General features: G+C 52.4%; 2 protein-coding genes across 5 annotated transcripts in view; one reads left to right on the top strand and one right to left on the bottom strand.

The window, feature by feature from the left end:
* On the top strand, positions 1-20918 carry CCDC167 (coiled-coil domain containing 167). 3 transcript variants are annotated; one of them, XR_014795482.1, is made up of 5 exons: positions 1-83; positions 15006-15100; positions 15271-15323; positions 16618-16790; positions 20468-20918. XR_014795482.1 is itself a non-coding variant. In XM_084889539.1 (4 exons), the coding sequence occupies exons 1-4, from the start codon at positions 42-44 to the stop codon at positions 16719-16721; spliced, it is 294 nt and encodes a 97-aa protein (XP_084745665.1). In that variant the 5' UTR covers positions 1-41; the 3' UTR covers positions 16722-18086. The 3 variants fall into 3 exon arrangements, 1 of the variants encoding a protein (XP_084745665.1); XR_014795483.1 differs by lacking the exon at positions 20468-20918 and adding an exon at positions 16088-16193 and having other exon boundaries at positions 16618-18086; XM_084889539.1 differs by lacking the exon at positions 20468-20918 and having other exon boundaries at positions 16618-18086.
* The window catches only part of CMTR1 (cap methyltransferase 1), a gene marked incomplete at its 5' end in the record, with an annotated part of 56650 nt that continues 48468 nt past the window's right edge, over positions 18188-26369 (bottom strand). For both annotated transcript variants that reach the window (XM_084889527.1, XM_084889526.1), the window contains 8 exons: positions 18188-19564; positions 20252-20360; positions 20925-21037; positions 21924-21971; positions 23255-23323; positions 24119-24210; positions 24821-24943; positions 26097-26228. In XM_084889527.1, coding sequence (XP_084745653.1) covers positions 19432-19564; positions 20252-20360; positions 20925-21037; positions 21924-21971; positions 23255-23323; positions 24119-24210; positions 24821-24943; positions 26097-26228 — 819 coding nt within the window. In that variant the 3' untranslated portion in view covers positions 18188-19431. The remainder of the gene's footprint in view (positions 19565-20251; positions 20361-20924; positions 21038-21923; positions 21972-23254; positions 23324-24118; positions 24211-24820; positions 24944-26096; positions 26229-26369) is intronic.

The following is a 26369-nucleotide window of genomic DNA, read 5'->3' as shown; positions in this document are numbered from 1 at the left end:
TGGGCGTGTCCAATGCTGACTGGGGGATCCGGGCGAGTAACATGACTAAAAAGAAGCGGGAGAACGTGGGCGTCGCTCAGGAGGTGAGGGGGGAATGGGAGTGGGCCACGTCGTTGGGGGTCCTCTCCCCGCCGCAGGGAAGTGGGTGCGCCCGGCCGCGGGTGGAGGAGGCGTTAAGGGTGAGGGGGACGCGAGTTTGGGAGAGATGCAGAGTCCTGCGAGGGCCCCTGGGGGTAGCTGGAGTTGAGGGGTGAAGGAACCGAATGTTGGGGGCCCGAAGGGGGTGGCGGAGATGGGAGCCGGGGGAGGGGCACTCCAGAGGGAAGAGGCGTGAAGAACAGGGGCCCGAAAGAGGGCGGGACAAGGAGGTGAGGTCCTGAAGGGGTGGTATTTGGGGGTGAAGGGTGGGGGTGGGGGGAGGGGGGAGACACAGGGGTAGAGACCTGAGGTGAGGGACCCCTGACGGTGAGGGAGCCCGTACTGTGTCGTGTATACGTAGTGGCTTCACTCGACTGAGATGGGACAGGTTTCCTTGGGGGCTGGAGCTTGTGACTGGAACATGGCTCTGGGGACCGGCGGGAATTCGCGGAGCAGGTGGAGTGGGGATGGTCCCCAATTGCTTAAAACGAATTCGCTGCGCCCGGGCGGGTCCTCAGTGGCCTGGGGTGTCCTCCTACCACAGGAGGCGGTGGGTCTCTCTCCTGCTCTCTCTCTCTCAAATCAATTTTTAAATCCTCAGGTGAGGATTTAAGACATAAAAATAATTTGTTGCATGTGAGGGGGAAAGGAAATGGATGTGTGTGGATATAGCGACAGCTATATGCTAGTACTTCGTTTGCATTCTCAGTTCGTCCTCAGGACCAGCCTGCTCAACTTTTACAGATGAGGAAACTGAGGTTTCAAGTGGAGCCTAGGTTGAAGAATTGGAGGAGCTGAGAATCAAGGTGATTTGTCTTCTAGTGCATCTTGTTTCTGATGTTACAGCTCCCTTAGGTCACCCCCCAGAGGCTACAGTCCCCTTAGGTCACCCCCCAGAGGCTACAGTCCCCTTAGGTCACCCCCCAGAGGCTACAGCTCCCTTAGGTCAGTGGTTGGCAAACTCATTAGTCAACAGAGCCAAATATCAACAGTACAACTATTGAAATTTCTTGTGGCTTGAGAGCCACAGTTTGCCGACCACTGCTTTAGGTCATCTGCCAGAGGATCCATTCTTGGCCAGGCACCTTGGGAGGCAACCAATCAATGTTCCTGTCTCACAGTGGATTCTCTCTCTCTAAATAAAGAAAGAAAGAAAACATGTTCTCTGGTTAGGATTTAAAAAGACAGAGATAGGGTAATAGTCTTCTTGAGCTTACTATCAGTTCAGCGCTTCTCAAATTTAAGGCTGCATTAAGAATCATTTGTAGCTGAAGCCAGTTTGGCTCAGTGGTAGAGCGTCGGTCTGCGGACTGAAAGGTCCCAGGTTCGATTCCGGTCAAGGGCATGTGCATTGGTTGCGGGCACATCCCCCGTCGGGGGGGTGCAAGAGGCAGCTGGTCGATGTTTCTCTCTCATCAAGGTTTCTGGCTCTCTATCCCTCTCCCTTCCTCTCTGTAAAAAAAATCAATAAAATATATTTTTTTAGAAATCATTTGTAGAGCTTTTTACAATGGAGGGTTGAATTCTCCCCTGCCTGGAGTAATTCAGTAGGATGTGTGTGTGTGTGTGTGTGTGTGTGTGTGTGTGTGTGTGTGTGTGTTTTGGGGGATTGGGGAGTGGTATTTTTAACAAACAATTTGGGGTTTTCTATTGATTTGAGAGAGAGAGAAAAACATTGATTTATTGTTCCACTTATTTATACAATCATTGGTTAATTGTTGTATGTGTCCTGACCGGGGGAACCTACAACCTTAGAATATAGAGACAATGCTCTAAATGAGCTACCCGGGCCAGGGCCAAATCATATGCTTTGAACAAGCTACACACACGATGCTGAAGCAGGAGGTTTTAGTACCACCCCTTGAGAAATATCAGCCTATTTGGTAGAGGGAAAAAAAGAGGTTGATGGAAATAGCAATCTCCTTCTGAAAGAATAATAGATGGTCAAATGAGAAGGCACTGTGCAGTGGGAAGAGCATAGACTTTATAGTCTGTATTAGGACATGGTAAGCTGCTATAACAAACCCCAAAAGTCAGTGGTTTTGAGAACAAGAAAAAAAAAATTTCTAACTTGCTAGAGCAGGGATGTGCAGACATTGATTCTAAGGTTCAGGTAGTAAATATTTTATAGTCTCTGTTGCAACTACAGTTGTTCCTCATTATTCATGGAGTCTGTATTTGTGAATTTGCCTTCTTAAAATATATGTGTAACCCCCAAATCATTACGTGGAGTGCTTTTGCAGTAAGTCACAAACTCAAAGCAAGTTGAACACTAGCTGGTGGTGTTCAGTAGTTACTCAAAGGGTCACGGGTTCAATTCCTGGTCAAGGGCATATACCTGGGTTGCAGGTTCGACCCCTAGCCCCAGTCAGTGCAGGTTCTGAAGGCAACCAACCAATCAATGTGTCTCTCACATGGATGTTTCTCTCCCTTCCTCTCCTCCACTCTAAAAAGCAGTGGAAAAAGTATCCTCAGGTGAGGATTAACAACAACAAAAAATTTAAAAAAAAAATTGTAGTCTTTGGAGGCCTACAGATCCCACTAAGTTTGAACAAGGTAATGTTCTGCTTTCTAATTTTAGTTCTTTTTTTTTTTCGTTTTTTAGAATATATTTTTATTGATTTCAGAGAGGAAGGGAGAGAGATAGAAACATCAGTGATGAGAGAGATCCCATCAAGCCCACAACCCAGGCATGTGCCCTGATGGGATCAAACCATGACCTCCTGGTTCATAGATCGATGCTTAAACATTAAGCCACACCAACCAGGCCTTATTTCAGTTCTTATATAGTAAAAAGTGTCCTTTTTGTGGTCTATTTAGTGCCACATTTTTTTTATAATTTTGTGCTGCTTGCTGGTGATTTTGCTGTTTAAAATGCCGTCATGTATAGTGCTGTCTAGTTTTCCAAAGTGCAAGAAGGCTTCATGTGCTTTACAGATAACGTGTATGTGTTGTTTTGTTCAGGTCTGAGTTATAGTGTTGTTGGCTGTGAGTTCAATGTTAATGAATCAAGAATATATATGACAGTAGGCCTTTTTAAACAGAAATACACACAAAACAAGGTTTTTTATTGATCAGTTGATAATAATGTTGTGACCGGAAGCTCACAGGAACCTAACCTGGTTCAGTATTTACTCATTCATTTTTGGTGGCAGCTTTATAGAATATAACTACCACAAATAACATCGGTCAACTGTACTCAGATAGGCTGTCTTAGCACAAAAGCAGCCATAGACAGTATGTAAATTAATGGGTATGGCTATGTTCCAATAAAACTTTATTTACAAAACAGGCCCACAGGCTATAGTTTGCCAACCCCTCGTCTAAAATACTAGGACAGTAGTGGTTCTGCTGTATTCCTTCCATGCTCTGTCTTCCCCTAGGTCCTTGTTGTAACCTCATGAACAAAACCAGGCCACACCCACTGGCTGGGAAAGAGAGAATGGAGGAGCACACTGCTGTCTTAAAGAGTCCTGGGCCTAAAGTGCCCACTTTCCAAAGGCCAACATGCAAGCTAAGAATCGAGGCAGGGCAGGCTGGGAAATACATTCATCAGCTAGGAGGCCACATGCCCAACTACAGCTTGATTGCATTGGAGGAAGGAGCCAGTGTGTTTTAGTGCAGCGGTCGCCAACCTTTCGGACCTCACGGACTACCTGTTGGCAACCACTGTTTTAGTGAACATCCCACAGTCTACACAGATTGCAACTTTCCTACAGTGTGGTTTTGAGGATTAAATGAGAAAATCTATTTAAAGTGCCTAACAGATGCCCGGCGGTGTTATTATCAATAAGCAATGTTCTGTATTAGCAGCCTTTGTGGTTCTTGTGCATGTTTTTTATCATGGCTAAGTCAGCCTCCTTGTTTGGACTTCAGTTTTCTCATCGGTAACTTCATCAGGGGTCACAGACTCACTATGGTCAAATACAGATGACAGATGTCTTTTGTTTGGCTGGCATGGTTTTAAAAATGCTTTGAATTTGTGGGGGGAGGGGTTCTAATACCACCTTATACCAGCCACATTTGCCAATTTTTTTTTACCTGTCAATACCAATATAGATATTTACATTTGCCATCTTGATCTCTCAGGTTACTTTTTGCTTGGATATTCTAACATTTGAGATCTGTAATTGTGCACCTTAGGAAAGCTTGGCATCTGACTGTCTCCTCACCTTGTTCGCCCATCGCCCCCAGCGGGTCTGAGTATTGAATGTGCACTGATGCTCAGTAGCAGTAGATATTGTCCTCATTAAAAGTTGTGTGCTTAGAGCCAATGAAGTGGTGATTTAATCAGAAATGTTTGTTAATCTGACGAGGGCAATAAAACCCCACAAGTGAGTGATCTCAGCACCTGCAAACAGTCTCCACTTGTAATGAAGCAATTACTGAGCAGGCAGCACTCACCCCGAGGCTGGCTCGGGCCAACTGTACGGGCAGTCACCTCCCAGGACAGCCCAGGCACCTCCTCGCCTCCCCCACTCATGGCTACTCATGAGACCTTTTTATCCAACTCGTTTGCCACCTTGTGAGATTTCGGACTTGGGAAAAACTGGCCATGAGTTTTAACTTCTGAGAGTTCATTATGAATAGCAAGGAAGAATTACAGTTCAGATGAAAAGTCACCATTCTCTGGTACTGATTTTAATGCTGTGTGGGAGGAGGGGGGGTTGTATTTCAATCAAAACTGATAGGCGGGTTCTTGCTGAGGGAAGGGTTGCATTTCGGTATAAAGTGATGGGATTTTGGCTGGTGTAAAACCTGTTTGTTTTTAAATCTCTGATAGTAATGAGCTGTTACTTGGTCCCTGTGCTTTTCTTTCAAAACTGGACCTTTCCGCTTAATGTCTTTAGATATTTCAGCGGCCAGTTGTCTTAACAGATGTGCAGTGTCTTAGTTGACTTCTTAAAGGAAATAGTTGGTTGGATCTGTCCCCTAGCACAGCGTTTTTCAACCGCTGTTCCGCGGCACACTAGTGTGCCGCGAGATGTTGCCTGGTGTGCCGTAGGTGCAGACAAGACAAGAATTTTATAATTTTTCACTATTTTGTTTACTTAATATTTCATAATAAAGTAATTATAAAATACTTTCTTTGTGTTTATTTGATTCCTATTCAAGAGAATTACTTTATATATAGTCAATATAGGCACAGAGTTAAATTTTTTAACATTTTCTAATGGTGGTGTGCCTCGTGATTTTTTTCATGAAACAAGTGTGCCTTTGCCCAAAAAAGGTTGAAAAACACTGCCCTAGCACAAAAACATATCAGTTTGTAAAGCTTTTGGCTACAGGTTACAGAAAACTGACCTCAAGTGACCAAACCAGAATAGGGGAATGTCTGGCCCGAGGGCCCTATAAGGCCATGAAATCATTTGGTCTGGCCCTGCCAAGGCATTAGGGGTGAGTGAATTAAATGATTGACCAAGTACAGCAGGCTAATTTTTAAGTTGACAATCTTGAATGGCCCGCAAATAATGTTATCCAATGGCCCTTGGCCTACACAAATAGGAGTAGGTTTCCCCCCTCCCCATACAGGAAATTTGGAGATTGGTGGCATTGGTTCTAGCGCAGCTATGTCAGGGCTGGTATTTCTGCTTTCTCTTGGCTGTTTCTTCGTAGTCACAAGATAGCTGCTCACATTCCAGTCATCATACCCAACTTCAAATAATGAAGAAGGAGAAAGGATCTACAGCACTCTTTGTGCCTTTTATAAGCAAAGCATAAGCCCTCCCCGGAGTCTCTTAGCAGACTGCTGGAACATCTTATAGGCCAGAACTGGGTCAGGACCACGCCTAGCTGCAGAGAGGCCAGTAAAGCATCTGTTGATCTTTTCTAACTTCTGTAATGGAGTCAGACAAAGAAGGGGGTGGTAATCGATGCTGTGTTGGCCAACTAATAGTATCTGCTGTAGGGAATAAAAGTTAATGGGGGTCGTTTAAAATTTACTGGAATCCTTATCAGAAAAAGAGGCCCCAGATCAGTGACAATTAAGTTGAGGTGGTAGGTTGAGAGGAGAAAATGGCCTAGACAGGCTAAGCGCCAGAGGAAAGGAGCCTTGACACTTACAATTATTTGTGTGCCAGTCCTGCTGTAAGCTCCCTGAGGGGAGGGAGGGGCAGAAGCCGGGCTCAGTTCTGGAGCTGGCTGTGCACAAGGCTGACGGAGCCTGCCAGTTTTCTGAGACAAGGGCTAGAAGCAATAAATATCTACCCAATTGGCTTGAGTGGCTGGAGGAGGCACTTGAACCCTTGACTCTGATACCTGAGTCCATTTGAGTGGTTTGCTAGTCAGAGGTTAGGAGGCCACAGTGGAGCAGGCAGTTGGGTACTGCCCAGCCAGGGGCTGAGAGAGGCTTGCAACATGTGGAGCCTGTTCAAGGGCCGCTGACCATTAAATGAGCCTCACCTGCTGCCAGGCGCAAGCGACAGGTCAGCAGTGGGCAGGTGATTCCTCTCGGCAGCCCGTGTCTGGCTCCGCTCCACTTGACGGGGGTCAGGAGACTAAAACCTCATTACCTACCACGGCTGGATGTCAGCATGTGTGGAGTGGCTGTTTGCCAGCATCTTAATTAATGAATTCATAAGGCGCAGGGTAGATGCCAGTTCTTGAAAAATGCTTTCAGCCTTTCAGCGATGAAGAAGCTTTTCCTAATTTATCAAAAAATATATTTGGGGAAAGAAGAGAAAACAAACTCCAAACAACATCCTGGCCAGGGACAGATGAGGGCTGCAGGCGTGTCTCTCCTCGCAGCTGCTCGGCACACGAAGGTCTCGGGGTATCTCAGGGCTGCGTGGGCTTCAGCAGGGCCCCTCGCGTCCCTGACCCAGGGCCAGGTGACTCTCCAGAGAAACAAGCCCCAGTGCGCTCTGCTTCTCCTGAAAATTGCTCATTGATTAAAAATTGGAAAGGTTGCCCGTGTTCATCGCTCCGCCCCGGAGAGGAGCTTCTCACAGGGCCTGGTTTGAGGAGCCTCGGGTGGAGGTTTTTCTGCCCCCACAGAGCCCTGGGAGCCTCCTCATAGAAAAACACCCCTGGAGTAGTGCCCCAGTAACCAGTCCTTTGGGGGTGGAAGCCACTCACCAGGAAAATCGAGGCCCATGACCCCCATGTGACTTGGCTGTGTGGCCTGACGGCCTCAGATGGAATACCCCAGTGCTCTTGCCAGAGACCATCTGGGCAGGCGGTGCGGCTCCTTTGCCGCTATGATGATCTCTGAACGTGGTGGATCTCCAGAAACCCAGCTCCCAGGCTGCGGGGGCTGGAGCTGGGACAGCTGACCCCACTCTCAGCTATGAATTAACACGTGAAAGGAAAGACTTTGATGCCTATCGGGGAAGAAGGGCACATCAGGCCCACTAGCCCACCTTTTCCTTCTCCAAACTGGGTCTGGTTGGTTTGTTTGTTCGTTTGTTTCAAATATATTTTATTGATTTTAAGGGAGGGGGATAGAGAGTCAGAAACATCAATGAGAAACATCGATCAGCTGCCTCCTACACACCCCCTATTGGGGATGTGCCTGCAACCAAGGTACACAACACACCCTTGACTGGAATCGAAGTTGGGACCCTTCAGTCCTCAGGCCAACACTCTATCCACTGAGCCAAACCGGCTAGGGCAATTTTTTTGTTTTTAAATTGAATTGGGTGGCATTGGCTAAAAAAAACCATATAGGTTTCAAGTGTACAACTCAGTGAAACATCATCTGCACAATGGAAAGGGAGCGGGAGAGGTGGAAGTGAGCAAGCTGGGTCTGTTTTTGTGTGTCTGGGAAGGTGCTTTGGCAGTTTACACAGTCTCGGGGAAGGTGCCTGGGGTGTTGCAGCCGGGAGTTGGAGGGTAATTGCCTTCATGAGGACAGATGCTCCGCTCCTGTCTCACTGTCTCCAAGCAAATGGATTTCAGGCAGGTTCTTCCCTCACAGAGCATATCTGTTACGTGGACAGAGACCGGCAAAGCCCTGGACACGTTTACTCAGAATAGAGAATCTGTTGGAGCCAGATCGCAAGCTTAGACAGACTTGGACCGGGACGTAGAATGATTTCCACGAGCCCTTCTTTGTCATGAATGTTTTCATGAGGGGTTTTAAAGAAGGAGCATGCGCTCTGGAGCAGAAAAACTCAGATTCCCAACCCCGCTTCTACCACTTCCCAATCACATAACCTTGGGCTGGTTGCTTAAAATCTCTGTGCCGGGTATTTGCTTCTCTCTAAAATGGGGCTGTCCCTTCCTTGTAGAGTTGATGTTGACCTCGGGTAGCATATATGAAGCTGCCCACCAACTGTCTAGCCCAGGGTGTAAGGAGGGAGGTTGCACCAGGAGCGAAGAGTGCTCAGGGCTGGTGGCTTAGGGCTTTCCTGTAGGCTGGTGGCCAGCAGCCCAGAGTGGACTGCCTGGCTCTCCCATGGATGGCTGTGGGAGCCTGGCAGGTGACTTCATCTCCATGGCCTGAGTTTCCTCAGCTGCAGATGAGGATACTAACAATACTGCCCCTTTGGGTTGTTGTGAGCATCCCACAAGGGGACCAAGAGGAGCACCAAGTGTCTGGCCCCTGGCGCATGTGTAGTGGTGGCTGCTCCTGGGTTGCTATGGTTTAGTATGCAGGCCGTTGGCCTCCCTCCATGGGGCAGCTTTGACTCCTCTGTGCCATCCAGACACACAAAACTTGGTGATTTGAGTTGGGATCAGATACCCCAGCAGCATGCTCTTTAGTAGCCCAGCAAGGACCTGGCCAGGCAGGTGCAGGGTGTGCCCTGTAACCACTGCCTGGCTCCTGGGGTTAACTCATTCCCAGCCACTTTTCTCACTCACCGGTTGGAAGCTCCCGAGAGCAAGGCCAGTAAGACCGGAAATGACTTCCTGAACTAGAAAGCAGTGGCCAGTGCCAAGCCCTGAGGTGCCTCTTCCCTTCCCCAGAATAAAGGCTGGCCCTCGACAGAGGCAACTTAGGGAGCGGGCAGGGAACCCCTCCCAGACTGTCAAGATGATCAGGGGGCATCAGTTAGCCACCTTCAAGAGGGGAAGCTTCCATAATGGAGCACAGCCTATGGCTCGTTCTTGTCGACAGAATAAAAGCTACATGCGAGGCCCTGGCGGCAGCCAGGCCTGGAGCTGGCCCCATGGGGCCTGACCCTACCATGTGCTGGGCAGTTGTATGTAAGCTGGCACTCATGTTTCTTGCCCCCAAAGAGGTCTCATTGAGGACTTTAATTCCAGGAGGCTCCATACCACTGAAAAGATGCCTCACGGGGATTTGAGATGAATTTTACAGTTTCTCTTAACACAGTGGTTTTATGGCATATAGGACCCCAGGGAGACTTCCCTAAAGCTCTGAGAATAAGGTGTTTTCCCCCAGCCAGATGGCAGAGGGGATTTTGCTTAGCTGCTCGGGGTTACTGAGCTGTCATCGGAGCGCCATGGACCACACGGCACTCGGAGCTGCATCTGAAGGAGGGGCCTTGAAGGCCACCGGGACAGTCCCTGCCCCTGACGACTGAAAATGAACAGCCCTTTTTTTCCTTGGCATCTGCCAGCAGGAACAATGGCCACACTTGGCTGGGGTCACGGCCCATGGTGACCTTGACTGCTGGACTGACTTCAGATCTTGACATTCTTCTGCAGGAAACATCCCTGCGTCTGTGGAGGATACTTGGCCTCATACTTCTCACTGAGCCTGCTCCTCTGCTCACTCTCAGCCACCCGCCAGGCACCCAGTCCCCGGTCTGTGTTTGGACAGGAAGGCAGCGGTTCTGGGGCAGAGTTACTCATGGGCCTTTCCCATTGCAGTACAGACTCCCTGGCTCCTGGCTCCGGGCCTCCTCTAGGTCATCAGCTCTCTCCTAGAGCAATGCTCCTTCCCACTTCCTACCTTATAGACCCTTTTCCCCTCCTTTCTCCTTCTCCCTCATGGCTCTGCATCTTCCCTTCTAGGCCCAGGCCAGCAGTCCCCGGGGCAGGTTTTAGCCGCTGCTGGTCTCTGGTCAGATTACAGACTTACCCACCAGGACACCCTGCACACTCACCACTGACTGCTTGGTCCTTTAACTGCTGGCATATGAGTTTCCACAACACCTACCGGGCACAGTTTGCTAACTTGTAGGCAGCTCATACCACTGCCTTTTTACTTCCTTGGGTTCCTTTGCGGCCATGCTGCACCTGCTGTCATCTTAGTGACTTAAAGTGTTCATTATCCTGTATAAAAATGGGCACTTTGTCTTCTGAATATAAATGTAATGTATGGGCACTTCTTATGTCATTGTACATCGGGGGCATCTACTCTCCGCCCCCCCCCCCGACCCCCCCCACTGTCTGAAAGTTCCCTGTCTCAGTCCCCACCTTGGCTGTAACCACTTTGTCTGTGACAGTCACAGCCAGCATTGCTACCCAAGAAAATACAGCTCCAGGAAAACCCCAGCACTGGAGCCAGTCTTGGGCCCGCCACACTCCTGCTAATTATCCTGCTACCCAGCATGTTGGGCAAGAGTCCTGGGAGCCTCCATGGCCTCTAGACTGTGACTCTCCCACTAGTGTTGGCTGGGTCTCTTATGACGGGGCCTCTTTCTGCGTTAGTCCTGGGCTTTGAGTTCCTGCTCCCAGCTGGATACCTGACGCCATAGAGCCACGGTGTGGGTGAACCGAGGCTCACCTGCCATTGCATGTTTCCCCGGAGTGCCCAGGCCACGTCTGTCCTGCCCTTAGCCCCTGCTGTAGGTCTGTCATCCTGGGTTCCACCAGGCCCAGCCTCTCAACCTGGTGCTGGCTCCAGGGCTCCAGCCCAGCTTCTCCCTAGGCTGGTCACGAGGTTCCCAGTATGCAAGTCCTGAGCCAGCCGAATGGGCTGGCCTGTGGAGGCCTTGCTGCCCTGCAGGCTCCACCCCTGCTGAACTGCCCCCAGACTGAGGATGGCCATAGCCAGCCAGAGGGGTTCCTCTTCCCACTGCTCCCGCCCGTGGCCAGGGCACATTTGTCCATCAGTCTCACACACAGCTAGCTCCTCTTCTTACTCTGGCCACAAACTAACTTTTCCTTTTATCCCCCAAAGATCAGTGAAAACTTCTCTGATGATAATGGCAGCAAACACTTCCTGAACTATGTGCGTTGAGTACCGTTCAAGCACCTTACATGTATTGTCTCATACCCTTGGGAATCTGAACAGCTTTGTTCTACAAAGATAGGATTAAGGGATATGGCAAGGGAGCGACAAGCTGAGGCACCTGGGTACAGGCCCCACTCCCTGTGACCACACTTTTCAGGAGCCACCATTTCTGGTTTCTAGGCACTTGGGCTTCCAAATGCTTGCCCAGCTTTGACTCTCATATAAGTTTCTAGAATCTTCTTGCCATTTGTCTCCTTATTCTGGTCGTAACCCCCATGTCTTCTCTCCTGAGCCTTGCTATCTTCTCTGTTGCCTTCAGCCTGCCAGCAGAATGAAAGCTAAGGACTGCAGATTTGCAGGGGACTCTGCAAAAAGCATAATCCAGGTGCATGTTATTGAGAATTGACTGAAAATCTAACTACCATAGGGTCTTAAGGCCCACTTTCTGAGTCTTCTCCCCCATTTCTGGGCCCATCTTGTCAGCTCTGCTCTGTAGCCACCACTGCTGACCCAAGTCACAACTAAAAGATGCATCCTGCTGAAACCGGTTTGGCTCAGTGGATAGAGCATCAGCCTGCGGACTGAAAGGTCCCAGGTTTGATTCTGGTCAAGGGCATATACCTTGTTTGCATCCCCAGTGGGGGGTGTACAGGAGGCAGCTGATCGATGATTCTCTCTCATCGATGTTTCTGATTCTCTATCCCTCTCTCTTCCTCTCTGTAAAAAATCAATAAAATAAAATAAAAAAATATATATAGATAGATATAGATATAGATATATATATAGATTTTTTTTTTTTTAAGATGCATCCTGAGCCTCCCTCCCTGTCTTCTCTGCAGCCTGAGGTGACCTGGAATCTCTGCACCCACTATTACAGCTGCCCGAGAGCCAGGTTCTGCTTCAGCAAGTGCTGCAGGGGGTTGCCAGCAGAGTCACCTCCTGCGGATGGGTTAGTGGCCTTCTAGGCCACTTCTAGCTGCCTGACAGCCTCAGCCTCCCCTCACTCTGCCCACATCCAGCAGCTGGGTTACAAAGAAGGGGAACTTGCTACTTAGAAGGGAGTCAGAAAGAGCTGTCAGCAGGACATAAATATTCATAGAGGGAGGTTAGAACTTGAGTCCCTAAAACCTTGATTTGTGTTAGTCTGTTTAAGCCTCATTAAAAAGTAGTAAATGGAAGTGGGGATATTCAGTGGAACCGCAGAGAAATTGGGCTTGTTCAGATAAAGGCCTCTGACTGCCAACTCCACAGGCCCTGCCCGGAGCGTAACGGCAGATTGGCTTGGCCACTTGTAGTTTGCCAACCTCAATTTAAAGATTTTGCTTAGCATGAGTTCCTGGCCTTGCTCCGGGCCAGTTAGCACTTGTTTGGACACCTGGTAGCCTTCTAGAAGCATTTGAGATGGAAATCCCCAAACTTTTCCTTCCCAGAATGACATGCAAACCATGGTCTGGCCCAGGGGTGGCAGGGAGAAATCTAACCAAGGACTAGCACTGCACTGGGTGATCCACAAAGGCCGTATCTATGTGCATGATAGTTGCTTCTCCTAACTTCTTCCAGCTTCTATGGCACAGGTGGAGGCTTTCAGAGACCATTGCTACATGAGGCCTAAATCCGTCCCAGCTCCTGGGCCCAGCCATGCCCAACCCTACTCCATGGCTACGAAGACTGCAGAGGGCCAGGCCTGAGGTCAAAGGAGACAAATGGCCAAGATGCTTCTAGGGCAGAAGCTACAAAGTCAGCCCTGGGGGCCAGGCAACCACATACATGAGTGCAATGGGTCCATCTGGGCTAGACCTGAACCCCAAACTGCAAGTTTACACCCTCTGCCCTCAGGGCTCCCAGCGTTTGGGAAGAGGAGGTTTGGACACACAAAGTTGGAATGACATAGCACATGCTCAGCCTCATGAGAGGACTGACTAATTTGCTGGGGGCAGGAGGCAGTACCCCTCCAGCAGAGGCCTCACGGAGGAGGTAGAGCTTTAAGAAGTTAGCTTTGTTTGGGACCCAGCATGGAATCTGGTGTTCTGGTTGGAGTTTCTACACAATGGAATGGAAACAGCAAATCTCGCGGTCCTGAGGAGCTGGGCTCTGTGTGTTGGGGGTGCTGCTACAAGACTGGGCCTCATGGCTGCCTGAAGAAGTACCTGCTTTCCTCAGCCCCGGCTCTGGTTCCACAGACCATCGCACCAGGCATGGCTGTTCCTGGAGCCTGGCTCCCCAGAGCTCATCTCCCTACAGGGCTTATTCTAGGATGGCCTTTGGCCTCCCCAGGCACAGGCCCTGTCTCCTGGTTGAGGCTGTTTCCCAGGACAACCGTCCCTTTGGTGCCCATTAGCAGAGAAATGACACAATTAACCAGGCAATTAACTCAACACTATGCAGTTGCTCCCTCCCACAGGGCCCTGTTTCCGGAAGCAGAGTTGGCAGCATGCTGGTTGCAGGGAAGGGATAGATGGTGCATCATCTGTGCCTGGCACTGGGATGAGGGAAATGCTGACCCAGGATGGGTGCTGGCCAGGGAGAGGGGCAGAAGGCCTAGGGACTTCAAGTGCAACTCCCACACTGGCCCAGACCACCTGCCTGGGAGTTGGATTCGTACTTGTGGTTCATTGGTTCCCGCCCCTTCAGGGGACACTCAAAGGGACTGGAGCAGAGAATTGACTAAGACCGCTAAGGAAGGAGGAATGTTTCGCTCTGACTCCTCAGAGAATTCTGTTTGGGGCCCTTTCTCCCATTTGTGAAATAGAGGTCATAGCTGCTATCCTTCCCAGGGACGTGGTGAGAAGAGTTAAGTCAGATGGGAAACTGAGCCTTCCCGGGCCCTCAGAGCCTTCCCATCTAGGCTCCTGCCAGCAGGGCAGGGGTTCAAGAAGAGCAAGCCAGTCCCAGGCCCAGAGAGGTGGCCGTTTACATCTGGGGACAGATGGTCACAGATGAACTTTCAAGGCCAAATGCATGATACCAGGACCCAATGTTTATTTTATCAAGTATACATCTCTGAAATTATAACCGAACAAATAGGAAAACCGATAACTTTGGCAACCAACCTTTCAGAAGCAATTTTGCCCCACAGGTTACAGCTACCTTGATTATGGGCAATACTTTGCCTCAAGAACCCAATCAGAAAGAAATAGGAGTGTTTTTAAGCTGCATTTTTTTAAAAAATATATTTTATTGATTTTTTTTTTTTTTTTTTTTTTACAGAGAGGAAGGGAGAGAGAGAGCTAGAAACATCGATGAGAGAGAAACATCGACCAGATGCCTCTTACACACCCCCTACTGGGGATATGCCCACAACCAAGGTACATGCCCTTGACCGGAATCGATCCCGGGACCTTTCATCCCCAAGCCGACGCTCTATCCATTGAGCCAAACCAGTTTTGGCTAAGCTGCATTTTTTTTACACTTGATATTTTCTATTGGTTCTCATGGGAAAATATATATTCTCATGGGAAAATATATAAAAGATAGCCTAGTTTAAGATTAGTGGGAGAATACCTCTGTGTTCTGCCCCTAGGTTCCTTCCACCCATCCCTCACGTTTCCTTCCAGGATGCCCTTGTGTGGCTGGGTCTGTCATGTTCAGGGCAGCTGTGAGGCCCTGAGCAACACCCCCGCCATTTCCAGTGGGGCTCAGGCTGTACCACATGGAGGCCAAGGACAGCATAATAGAAACATTAGGGATGACAGCCTTCCTCCTCCCCGTCCCAGACCCTGCCTATTTGGAAGTGAAAAGCTCTGCTGCCCTCTCCAGCGGCTGGTGTGCTGTGTTTCAGATCGATGGGCTGGAGGAGAAGCTGTTGCAATGTCGGAGGGACCTGGAGGCTGTGAACTCCAGGCTCGATGGGGCGGAGCTGAGCCCAGAAGCCAGGTAATGCTCCTGCCCCACCTCCCGCCCTTCTTCAGCCCCTCATATCTAACCTGGGCCCTGGCCTCCACCTGCCACAGAGGCCAAGCCTTTGTCCAACTTGCCCTGGAATGCCAGCTGCCCCTTGGGTGGGAAGGAAAAGGGCTTGAGCCACAAAACTTTCCCCCTCACAGGAAGTCTCTGGAGAAGGAGAAAAACAGCCTGATGAGCAGAGCCTCCAACTATGGTAAGAAAGTTCCCTTTCGTTACCAGCCCCGCCCTCTAGTCCCAGGGTCCAGAGAGACAGACGGCCCAGGAGCCCACAAGGTGCCAGGGATCCAGAGGGGGCAGCCCCCAGGAGGCTATAGGAGCCCACTGTAAGCCCAGCAGCTGGAAGAGCAGTCTGTTCCTTTGTTCCAGGGGAGATAGAGAGGACTGTGAGTCTGTTCTTCCTGGGACAAAGGGGTATGACGGTAGCCAGGCCCAGAAGATTCTCACATCCACCCAACTTGGGAGGGCTGTTCTCCTTGTCCCTCTCCCCAACCTCCCTTCCCCCCCCGCCCCCCCCTTCCCAGGAAAACCCTGTGATGGGAGTCGGGGCCTTGGGGACCATGAAGGAGGATGAACTTGGGAGCCCTGAAGGGTTACTGGAGTGGAGCAATGCTGCCACCTTCTGGGTGCTGGGGGCACGGTCAGGTAGAACCCTGGCAGGGCACTGAGCTAGAGGGCAGCTGCTGGGCCCACCACCACCCCTTCGGCCACCCGCCCCTGCCTGCCGGGAGAAAGCTGATCTGCAGAGGCCCATCGAATGTATCTGTTCTATTCCCTGAGGGGCCAAACCTGGCCTAGAACCAGCCCGGAACAGTCCACGTGGCAGGGACCCTTCCAAAGGGACCGATTTTGAAGAAACACTTAAGTGTGTGCAGTGCATGTGCACACACCCCTACCTGAGCCTGGGCTGTCTGGCCTGCCCAGAGCTCACCTGTACCATCTCCCCACTCCCTCACACAGGCAGGGGCGGGACATCAGTGCCCCCGACCCTAGCAATTTTCACATAAAGTCGCAGCATCCCCACTGAGACGGTGTGGCTGCAGAGTAGGACTGGCTTCTGCCAGAGGTGAGCCTGACGACCTCACGGCACAAACTGCCTCCTCTTAGTGTCCCTCATTCGTTGGCTGGGACCCAGCAGAGGGCACGAAGCCCAGCCAGTGACAAGGGAGGATTCACCTGGTGACGCCATGCCACCAGGTCACTGGCTTTTACGTGTGGCCTTTTGGTAACCCCTCACACACCCATCCTCAACTTCAACTGCGTTTGGAGAGAAATGGTTGGTAGCATTGTGTTGGGACTTTTGGAGGCTGGGTGGGATCTGTAGCCAAAGGTTGAGAGGATCAAGGACAGAGTCCTTTTCGTGGGTAAGGAAGTGGCTGGCAGGGAACACCTCGGTCCTCAGCAGTGTGTGTACCCACTTGTGGGAGAGGCAGCGGCAGCTGAGAATAGCAGATGGGCCTAACCTACCTGTCCAACACCATTTCCTCCAGAGAAGGAGCTCAAGCTGCTTCGGCAGGAGAACCGGAAGAACATGCTGCTCTCCGTGGCCATCTTCATCCTCCTATTCCTCCTCTACGCCTACTGGCCTATGTGAGCCTGAGATTTCTCTGGTCAACAGCCCGGCCACAGCCAAGCAGGCCCTTCAGGCCTCAAGAGGACCAAGGTACAGGGCCATTTCTGCCCCGTCAGACACTGAGCAGGGCTTCCTGTTGGCTCAGCCCCTCCGGCCTCCGCTCCCGGTCTCCAGGACTGCCGGCTCCTCCCTGATCCCAAGGGAGAGGCAATAAAGAACACCCAGGCTGCTGTGTGCTGAGTAAATGTCACGTCTGACTGCAGCTGGGGGCGGGGGCGGCACGCAGGAACCAAGAAGAGATGTTCAAGGCAAAGAAAGCTCTTGGCTTAGAACTCAGAGGGAGGCTGTAGGGAATAAGACAGCAGGCAGCCTCCCCAAGCCTGAACTACGCGGAGACCCATTTCCAGGGCTTGGGCATCGTGCCCACCACCCCACCAAACACGCTGCTGTGCCCTGCCTGCAGCTATGGCAGGAAAAGGTAGCCTATGCAGCGAGGGCAACTGGGGACCTAAAGTGGTCGCCTGGCAGTCCTGCGGAGGCAAGGAGTTAATCCGTCTTCAAGAGGCAGGCCAGGCTGGCGAGGTCTGGCGGAGTGAGTGGGCAACAAGAGCCATGGTAATGACCAGACTGACTTATGGTGACAGTGAGCAGTAAATCAGCAGGTCTGCTGGGAAAAGCGGTAGAGGTGGGGCTGACAGGCTGGGGAGGCAGGAGCCGCAAACACAGACATCACACGCAGCCTCTGAGCACATGGCCCAACCCTCCCGCCAGCACGGGGCCCGGGATGCTGTTGGGAGGCTAGAGCAAGGTAGACAGAACAGGGCAGCCAATAGGGTAAAGGGCTTAGGAGCGAGAGCACCCCGATTGGGTGAGTAAAACATGGAAAGGAGTTGCCCTGGGAGCTCGGGAGGACCGTGAGGCCAGGGTGAAGGAGCCAGGTAAAGTGCAGGCAGGCTCTCGAGGAAACCAGCAGTGATGCGACAGGGGAAGGAACTAGCCTGGACCGGAGGGGGAGGTGCCCTCAGCACCTGCGTGTCTCCCACCCCAAGCACAGCCCCCAGTGCAGGCACAGGAAGGAGGGATGCTGGCTGGGAGTCGGCAGAACCATCTCTCCCTCCTCTGGCCTAGTGGTACTAATTGGTCTGACACCTCTGTTATTTTAGTCGCAGACTGATCCTGGATTGTCACGATATCCCAGAGTGAGCTGTGTGATTTATGTGAGGCAGAAAAGCGCCTCCCTACCCTGCTGGGCTGTAGGTTCATTCATCCTCCCATCCTGGCTTCCAACAGGAGCTGCATAATTTCCCGACTTCCTTGGGCCCCTCTCTGGAAGCAAGCAGCAGCTCTGGGAGCCCTGAGCTCTCGTCTCTCCTCTTCCTCCCCACAGCTTCCCCTTCCCCTTCAGCCCAAGCTGTTTTATCCAAGCCAGTCCCAGACCAAACACCAGCCACAACCAGCAGCAGCCCCAGCACGGAGCCACACAGGCATTAAAAATATGTTTAACTTTAATGATCCAAGATTTTGCAAGACACACATATACCCAGAACTGGGTGGAAATACAACATTTTAGCAGTGCTGCTGCCAACCCGGGGGAGGGGGGAAAGCATGAGGGCTGGATGTTGGCTGGACACACCCCCACCACAAGGTGTAGCCAATTCCAACCTGACAGGGAGCCTCAGTGCCCTGTCTCCATGGAAACCAGTGTAGCACTGGGATGGGGCCCTGGGGAGCCTGTATGAGCATCTCTGGCAGGTATTTCCCATTAAAAACAACCCCCAGTGCCATCCCCACCCAAAGCTACTGCCCAGCTTCCTCTCTTCCCCCTCAGCCAACACCATAGAATGGCAAAGGTGACTGTACCCCCTCTGGGTAAGGAGGGGGAGGGTAGCAAGGTGGCTGTGGCAAACGAGGTACCCTCCTGCAGTGGGGACTGCTGCTGGGGCGCAGAAAAAGGCAGGGCTTTGAGGGTGCTTCCTTCCCTTCTAGAGCTGCCCAAGGTTTGGGTCAAAAGGGAGTGCGGCCCAGAAAGGCTCTGTCCCCCCAGGAGGCAGTCACACCCACTACCAAAGACAGTGCCTCCTGCATCCTGGTGTGGGGTCAGGGATGTGGGCCACACCTCCCTTCCCGGCCTGCGGGACTGTCAGAGGTCTAGGCTGAGAACTCCGGGGAAGACCAAGACAGGGTGAGGGAACAAGACAAGAAAATCTTCTCCAACTTGGCATCAAAACAGAGCAAGTTCAAAGAAACAAAACCTTGATTTGTACAGCAGGTACTCCTGGCCAGCTCCCAACAGGGGGCTCACCCACTAAGGGTTGGCCCAGTAAAAAGTTGGGCAAAGCTAGGACATGGCGACCTTCAGGACAGTCACAGAACTCAGAAAAGTGAGTCTACAGGATACAGGAGAACAGCAAAGCCAAAGCCCTGCTGCTCTGACTCATCCTCCGCAGCCCCGCGTGCCCGGGGCCTGACCGCACACCACGTGGGAGCAGCGTCTTTCAGGCCGAGTCCGGCAGGGAAGGCAGGTCTCCGGGGAGGGAAGTCTAAAAGATGTCCCAGAAGGAACATGTGAGTGTCCTCTGACGGCCCCTGACAGCTCTTCAGGGGAGATGGAGAGGAGACCATCCACCCCTCCTGGCCAGGCTCTGGTCCCCTGTCCTTCGAGAGGGGCGCAGGTAGGGCACCCTAACTCTGAATAGCAGGGCCGTCAGTAGCAGGGGGCGTCCCCGGGCCCTCAGGCGCTGTGCGTCTGGATGAAGGTGAGGACTTCCTCCTTGGATAGCTTGTCCGGGTCCTGGGGCTTCTGGGAGTCATGTACACGGATGCCATCCCCCCATTCCCAGAAGAGCCGGCCATAGTAGCAGATGCTGGGGAGGAAGGAAGTCAGAGGGCTGTACCCAGAGATCAGGACCAAGAGATTACCACACACCTCTGGCAACTGGTTTAGGGGATGAGTATCCTTAAGTGGAGAGGTCCCCACCCAGGACCCCAACCATCACAGCAAGTCCTGGCATCACTATCAATGATGCCACTCGAGGGTCTTCCCTCTGGCAGCCAAAACCCCAGAAAGCTCCCACTCCTCCTCGCTTCCTAGGAAACCACCTTTTCCCAATGAAGAGCTGCTGCTGCTGTTTACATCCATCAGAATGGCTGTGGAAACCTATAATCAACAATCTGACAAATGGACACTGGGTCCTGACAAGGACATTTGGGACCCTGAGTTACTAGAGGCAGGGCTGCGGGCACTCAGCGTGTTCGCACCACCGGGACAGTGTCAGCCAGTTAGGGAAGCAGTGGCTGCTCCATGGGCCAGATGCCCTAAGTGGGATCCTTCCCGGAACCCAGGACCCCCCATCCAGCAGGTCCTGGGATTCCTCTCTGAGCTTACCGCCCAGACCCAGCCCCTCCCTGGAGGGGCCACCCTCCATAACCCTGTAGGGAGGAGTCTGGCCCTGCATGGGCAGCAATTGATCCCAGAACCTGGGCTAAGCCTCAAAGGACTGGCTAGCATCCTGGGAGGAGTGCAGGGGGCTGCTGAGGGGCAGGTTACTTACTGAAATGGGGCAATGGCTTCTGCAGGGAGCTCATAAGTAGAGTCCTTGGTTTTCTTGTTGTAGAAGAACTTCCTCTTAGAGCTTTTGCTGAATCCCATCGTCCAGGGCTCTGAGGAGGAAGAGGAAGAGCCCAGGAAGGGCACAGTAATCCAGGGGAATAGGGCAAGCCAACTCAGGGTGTGCCCGCCTTCACTCTGTTCTTCCTTCCCTCCAAAGTGCAGGCAGGGAACAGCCCGTGAGGATGCAGCCTTCGTCTCCAGCCCAAAGGGCTTCAGAGGAGGACTGAGACTTAACAGCCCCACCCAGGCCTGCTAACCTGCACCAGGCAGAGGGCCCTGAAGAAGGGGGTTCTACAGGGCACGCAAATGGCCAAGCCGGACTTTCTGGATCTGCTGCGGCCCTCCGAGAACACCCTCTTCCTGCCGTGAGGACACCACGTGAATATACGAGTTGGGCTCCTCTCTTTCCAGCCCAAACCTAACCCCCAGGACCCACTGCAGGACAGAAGAGGCTCAGGGCACACAATCTCCCCCCAACCCCCTAATGCACCTCAAAGAAATGCCAGCCTGGATGCTACCCACATTCGTAGGGAACCCCTAGCTCTGGCGTAGGCAGGATCTGGGCCAATCACCCTGAGGGAGGCAGGGACAGGGAACAGTCGCTCATCACCCACCATTCACTGTCCTGACGATGTAGAGGCCAGTGGGCACAAAGTGCCGGTCGTCCCGCCCTGTGTAGCTGAGCCTTGGGGTGCCGCTGGAGCCCTTGATGATCTTCATCTCCAACCTGGTTTCCCAAGCAGGCATGTGAGCAGGAAGTGGGGAGTGTGCATGAGAGAGAGGAAGCCCTAGCGATAGTCTCTTGCTATCATCAAAATCACACCAACCACAACAGTTCATCTCAATTCAACCAGGAAACTGAGGCAGAGACATGAGTGACCTGCCCCAAGCCCTACCACAGGTGAGTCCAGCGCTGGGTTCAGAGCTCAGGCTTAGGCACTGGACTCCCAACTAAGCAAAGGCAGGTGGGAGTGACAGACGCCCTGATAGACTGCAGTTGTTGAAGAGTTTCAGGGTGACACCAGTAAGGATAAGCTCTGACACCACGGTTACCACTGGGTCCACTGACTACCACCCATAACTTCCCTGTGATCACTGTGGCCAGTGAAGAGTTAACACGAGGGCACCGAGCAGAGGGAGCCGAGGGAGGATAGAGCAGGCGCACACCCAGGAAGAGACCCACAGGTCTGAGCTCCTTCCCCCTCACACCCGCCCCGCAACTAAAAGAATCCAAGGAAGCAGTTATGGCCGCTCCCCTCCAGGCTCAGTCTCTCTGTCAGCACCAGGAGCTGGGATTTATGGTGTTTCAAGCAGCTTGCTGCTCTGCCCTCACAGGGACAATCGTAACTATTACAGCATCAATGAGCCCGTATTTCTGCCTGACACACACCCGCGGCTCCCCTCCTGACAGGGTGCTGAATCAGCTCTCAGCCGGGCTCCTGGCTGCAGTGGAGCCACGCTGCCCGGAGGCAGGCGGGCAGGCAGGGGTAAAGGCAGGCTGCCAGGGCCAACTCACCACCCACCCAATCCCCACGAAAGACAGCAAATCCTGGCCACTGCTATGCGCCCACCTCAATCCTCAAATCCTGAACCACCCTGGTTGAAGCACTCACCTGACAAAAATCTTCTCCATTTCCTCCAGCCGGTACACCTCCTTCACCCTGCGGGTAGAGGGATGGAGAGAGGATAAAGGCTTCCTGGGGGGGCATTCTTGTCCAGCAGCAGATCATAGGCAGGAGGCTGTGTCTGTCCTTGCCCTCTGCCTCAGGCCCTGCACCCCCCAACCCTTCAAGGTATCACACACACACACACCCGCCCCCAGCAGAGAGACACACTGCTCTCCTACAGACAAACCTAGCTTTCAGAGCATCCTCTGAGGCCCACCCCAGGGCAACTGGGGAGTGCAGCTATGGTTATGGAAGGCGGGAAGGGGCAAGAGGTCTCTGCCCGCATCCCACTCCAGTTCACCATAACCGTTACAGAGGCCAGACACCAAGGCGGAGGCATCTGACCACTTGGGACTTAGGCCCTCCTGTAGCAGTTATTTCCAAATAGTCCTAACAGGCCTGTTACATCGCGGACGGGGGACTCCTACCCAGGTGCAGGACTCCCGTTTGATGCCCAGCTCTTCATCTCTGGGGATCCTTGAACACACCCTGGGAACTGCCGCAGGGGAAGGTCCCCAGAGATCCAGCAACCAGGCCACAAGCAGAGAGGCAGGGTCCCTGGGAGCTGCCCCTCCGGACCAGGCAGACAGGACGGTGCAAGCACAGAAAGAAGTTGCTTTTGGACTTTCAGAGGGTATCTAGAAAGAGCATTCTCAGTGCTGGATTTAATTTTAGGTAAATTCTTATTAAAAATAATGATTTTGATAAAGTACAAACAGGCATCTCAGTTTCTAGTCAGATGAAGTCCCAGAGGTAACAACTTCAGACGCTGGCCCGGCAATGAAAAGCCAGTCTCCATCGTCTGCTCCCTGACTGCCCCAGCCGCCTCTGGACCCTGGGACTCTCACACGACCTAACAAGGCAGCACACCCTGGCTTCTTCCCAAGCAGTAAGGTCCTGCTCCTTCAAACCATCCTTCTCTTTTTCACGTTCAAAACTCCCATTCCTTCTGGACCCTTTTCTCACTGGGAAAGAATGAAAAGGCCAGGTGACATGCTAATGCTAAAGTGTGAATGCGTGACTCTCAGAGGTGTGAGCTCCCAGCAGCACGAGCATCTAAAATGAGGACATGACTCTGGAGGTTCACTCGCTGTGACAGGCAGGATGGGGTGAAGGAGCCACCTATCTAGCACCCCCAAACAAAGCACTCACCAAGGGCACTAACCGTGCCTGGTCCCCTCCACTGGGCCTTCCCACCCCCTACAGGACAGGGAAGGAGGCAATGGCCAGAAAGAAGCAGTAAGGAAGAGGTTTGGGGAGGAGGGAGTCATGCTTACCTGATGGGATTCATGTCAGGCCGACTAGGCTTGGAGACGGCTTTCACAAATTTCTCAGCAAGCTGAATTCTACAATCCAAACCACCACTCAGACACAAGCCAGGTGCCTCCGGCCCAACCCCACCGCAGGGCATTTTCACGGCACCAGTGGATGGAGAACACTTCTGAATCCGCAGCAAACTGCTCCAAGAGGCCGTTCTCATGTCCCCTAGGAACTCGCCCTGCCCCTCTGTCTGCACGCCCTCTCCCTCTCTGGATTCTGAGCTCTCATCTCACTACAGCTTGGTTGGTTCCCTGAAGTGTGTCTTCAGCTGTGCTCAGGCACCGCCTCCACAACATCTATGTCATCTGAACTGGACATGTCCTTTCTATCACCCCAACCACAGCTGCCAGGTGAGCCAACGCAGGAGTGACATCAGCATCCTGGTGAAGACCTTTTTGTCCTTTGTCGCTCCTTTTTGTCCCTCCCTCCTTTTCAGAAAAAGTGCTTCTGGAGTTGTGGGCTCCAGATGAACTAACTTCAGTGGGCCCATCAGGCATAAACATGTTCTTCAGAGAAGACCCTTCTCCCCATAAGGTCACCCTCTTGTTCAGCCTGAACACAATATCTCCTGTGATCTGAACAGCTGTAGCAAAACAGGAGTGCGTGTATCTGTGAGCAGCAAGGCCCAAGCCCTAGCAAACTCTGAAGTGCCAGCACCATTTCTCACCCTGCCCTTGGAACCAGACCATGGGTGGAAGAAGGGAACTCTAAGGATGCCCTTAAGCAGAGAAGGCCTGGTGAGGGGCCGAGGCCTGGAGACTGCTGTCACAGAGGTGCCCCGGCCCACCACCTCCCTCCCCCACCCAGGGCCCAGGTCAGACCGCTGGTTGAAGTGCTGCTCCCGCACGTCGCTGCCATTCAGCACAAGGACATCGAGGATGTGGATGGCACTGATCTTCCGCTGGGCCTTCCCCTAGAAGGACAAGTACACTGCCCACCCTGCCAGGCACCGGCCTGGGTCCCACTCCACCCACCGCTGGGCCTACGGGAGGGGAGGGGAGGGGAGGAGAGGGGAGGGGAGGGGAGGGGAGAGGAGGGCACTTCTTTTGCCTCCCTCCCAGTTGATTCTCAGCCCAGACCGGCTGGACTCCTGAGCACACAGAGAGCTGAGGCTCCATCCAGTGAGGCTGCCACCATGGTGCTCCAGCCAAGGGCCTGGCTTCCCACCATTGTCAACCACTTCCAGGACTATCCTGAAAGTCACCCGTATGCTGTAACATCCAAAGCTCATGGGAAAGTTGCTTCTTTCCAAAGGGTTCCCTGGTTAAAACTAAATCAGCAGCTAAAAATACCCAGCAGGCCCAGCAGGCCTCCTTCACACGTGGAGACTGCGGTCCTTCCTACCTGAACATACCATGCCCACTGCTTCAGGGGAGGGAGTCACCAGCCTCCCCGGCCCTGGGTGGGACAGCCACGCACCACAGACACTAGAACCTCGCTAACTGGGGAGAAAGGCCAGGCTCAGCTGTGCCCCAGGTTCCCAGCGGGCAGGGCCAGGACACATGAGCAGAACCACCTCTGACCTCCCCTTTCAGCTCATGGACAATCTCCACAGAGAGCAGAGTGTCCCGGGGCAGCTCTGTCTTCAGGTCCAGCTTGACCCAGCGGTCTGACTGGCGGCCATCCCACGTGTAGATCTGCGACTTCTGCGAGGGGAGAAAAAGGGCTGGGTCAGGCATGGAAATGAGCGGGGAGAGGATCAGTTCGAAAAGGGCTTTTGGCTGGTGGCTACAGCTGATGGCAGAAGAAAATGTCTAGATCAGTGGGTTATACTTCAGTGGTAAGACACTGTGTCCTCCACGGCCTCAGCAGAGAGAAGTAGAGATTGGCTCAGTCCTGGTGTAGGGAACAGACCCAGGGCACCATTCAAAAGGCCTAAGTCCATGATTAGTGGCCCTCAAGGAAGATCTGGCTTAGTGTATATGTCTGAGGTGGGTTTGATAAAGAGTCCAGACAGCAGAGGGGAGAAAATAAAGTAACAGAAAAAAAGGTAAAGTATGAGAGGACGTAGAGAAAGTGAGGAAGAAGAGAAAATTATATAGAAAGACAAGTCAGAATGGAAAGAAAGCAATGATGAGGTGATCCAATCAAGTAACATACAGAACTGCCAAAGAGTCCCCTCAGCTCACCTTAGATTTCCCTTGCTCCTACCTGAGGGAAATCTAAGGCCCTAGGTAAGTCCAGGTAGTGTCTTTGCAAGAAGGGATGACATGGGGGATGGTGGTATTGCAAAGAAACAACTACATAGCCCTGGCCAGTTTGGCTCAATGGATAGAGCATCGGCCCATGGACTGAAGGGTCCTGGGTTCAATTCCAGTCAAGGTCACATACCGTGGTTGTAGGCTCTATCCCCGGCCCTGGTCAGGATTTGCAGAAGGCAAACAATGTGTCTCTCTCTTATGGGTGTTACTCTGTGTTTCCCTCTCCCTCCCACTTTCTCTAAAAATCAATGGAAAAATATCCTCAGGTGAAGATGAACACAAAAAAAGAAAGAACTACATAGGCTCAAGCCAGATGGGCCTGCTGACCATCCTACTAGCTTAGGAAGCTCCATATAACAAGGAAAGAGGCAGTGTCCCATTAGCAATGCAAATATGAATAAGCAAATACATAAATAAATGAAAGAATGAACGAAAACGGCTAACTCGGGGAAAAAAGTGAAGTTTCTTGAACTAGCTTCCCTGGGTGAAAGCCCAAGTTCCTTGGTACCAAGAGAACATGCACTGAGTGGCAGGCAGTTGTCCAGATTCCCAGAGGCAAGTCCCTGCCCTGGCTGGGCAGGAAGCCCGCTGCACTTACCCCCAGGCCCAGGAGAAACTTCTGCTCACTGCCAGACACCATGCAGCGGTAGTCGAGCACTGGGCGGATCTTCTCCAAGGTTTTGGAGGTGAGCAGCGTGGGCTTATAGCTGAAGATGTCGATCTCAGTGCCCTGCAGCCCCGGGTCAGAGAAAACACGGCTGGGTTGGGGGAAGGGACAGGCGCTCAGTATGGGTGTGGGTGCCTACACAGGAGCGGGGCAGGCTGGGAGAGGTGAGGGACGGGAAGCACATGCTCCTGAAACACCCCCTGC

The sequence above is a fragment of the Pipistrellus hanaki genome (genome assembly GCF_964339955.1).
Source record: "Pipistrellus hanaki genome assembly, chromosome: 7".
NCBI classification, from domain to species: Eukaryota; Metazoa; Chordata; class Mammalia; order Chiroptera; family Vespertilionidae; genus Pipistrellus; species Pipistrellus hanaki.
This window is presented reverse-complemented; position numbering and strand designations above follow the sequence as displayed.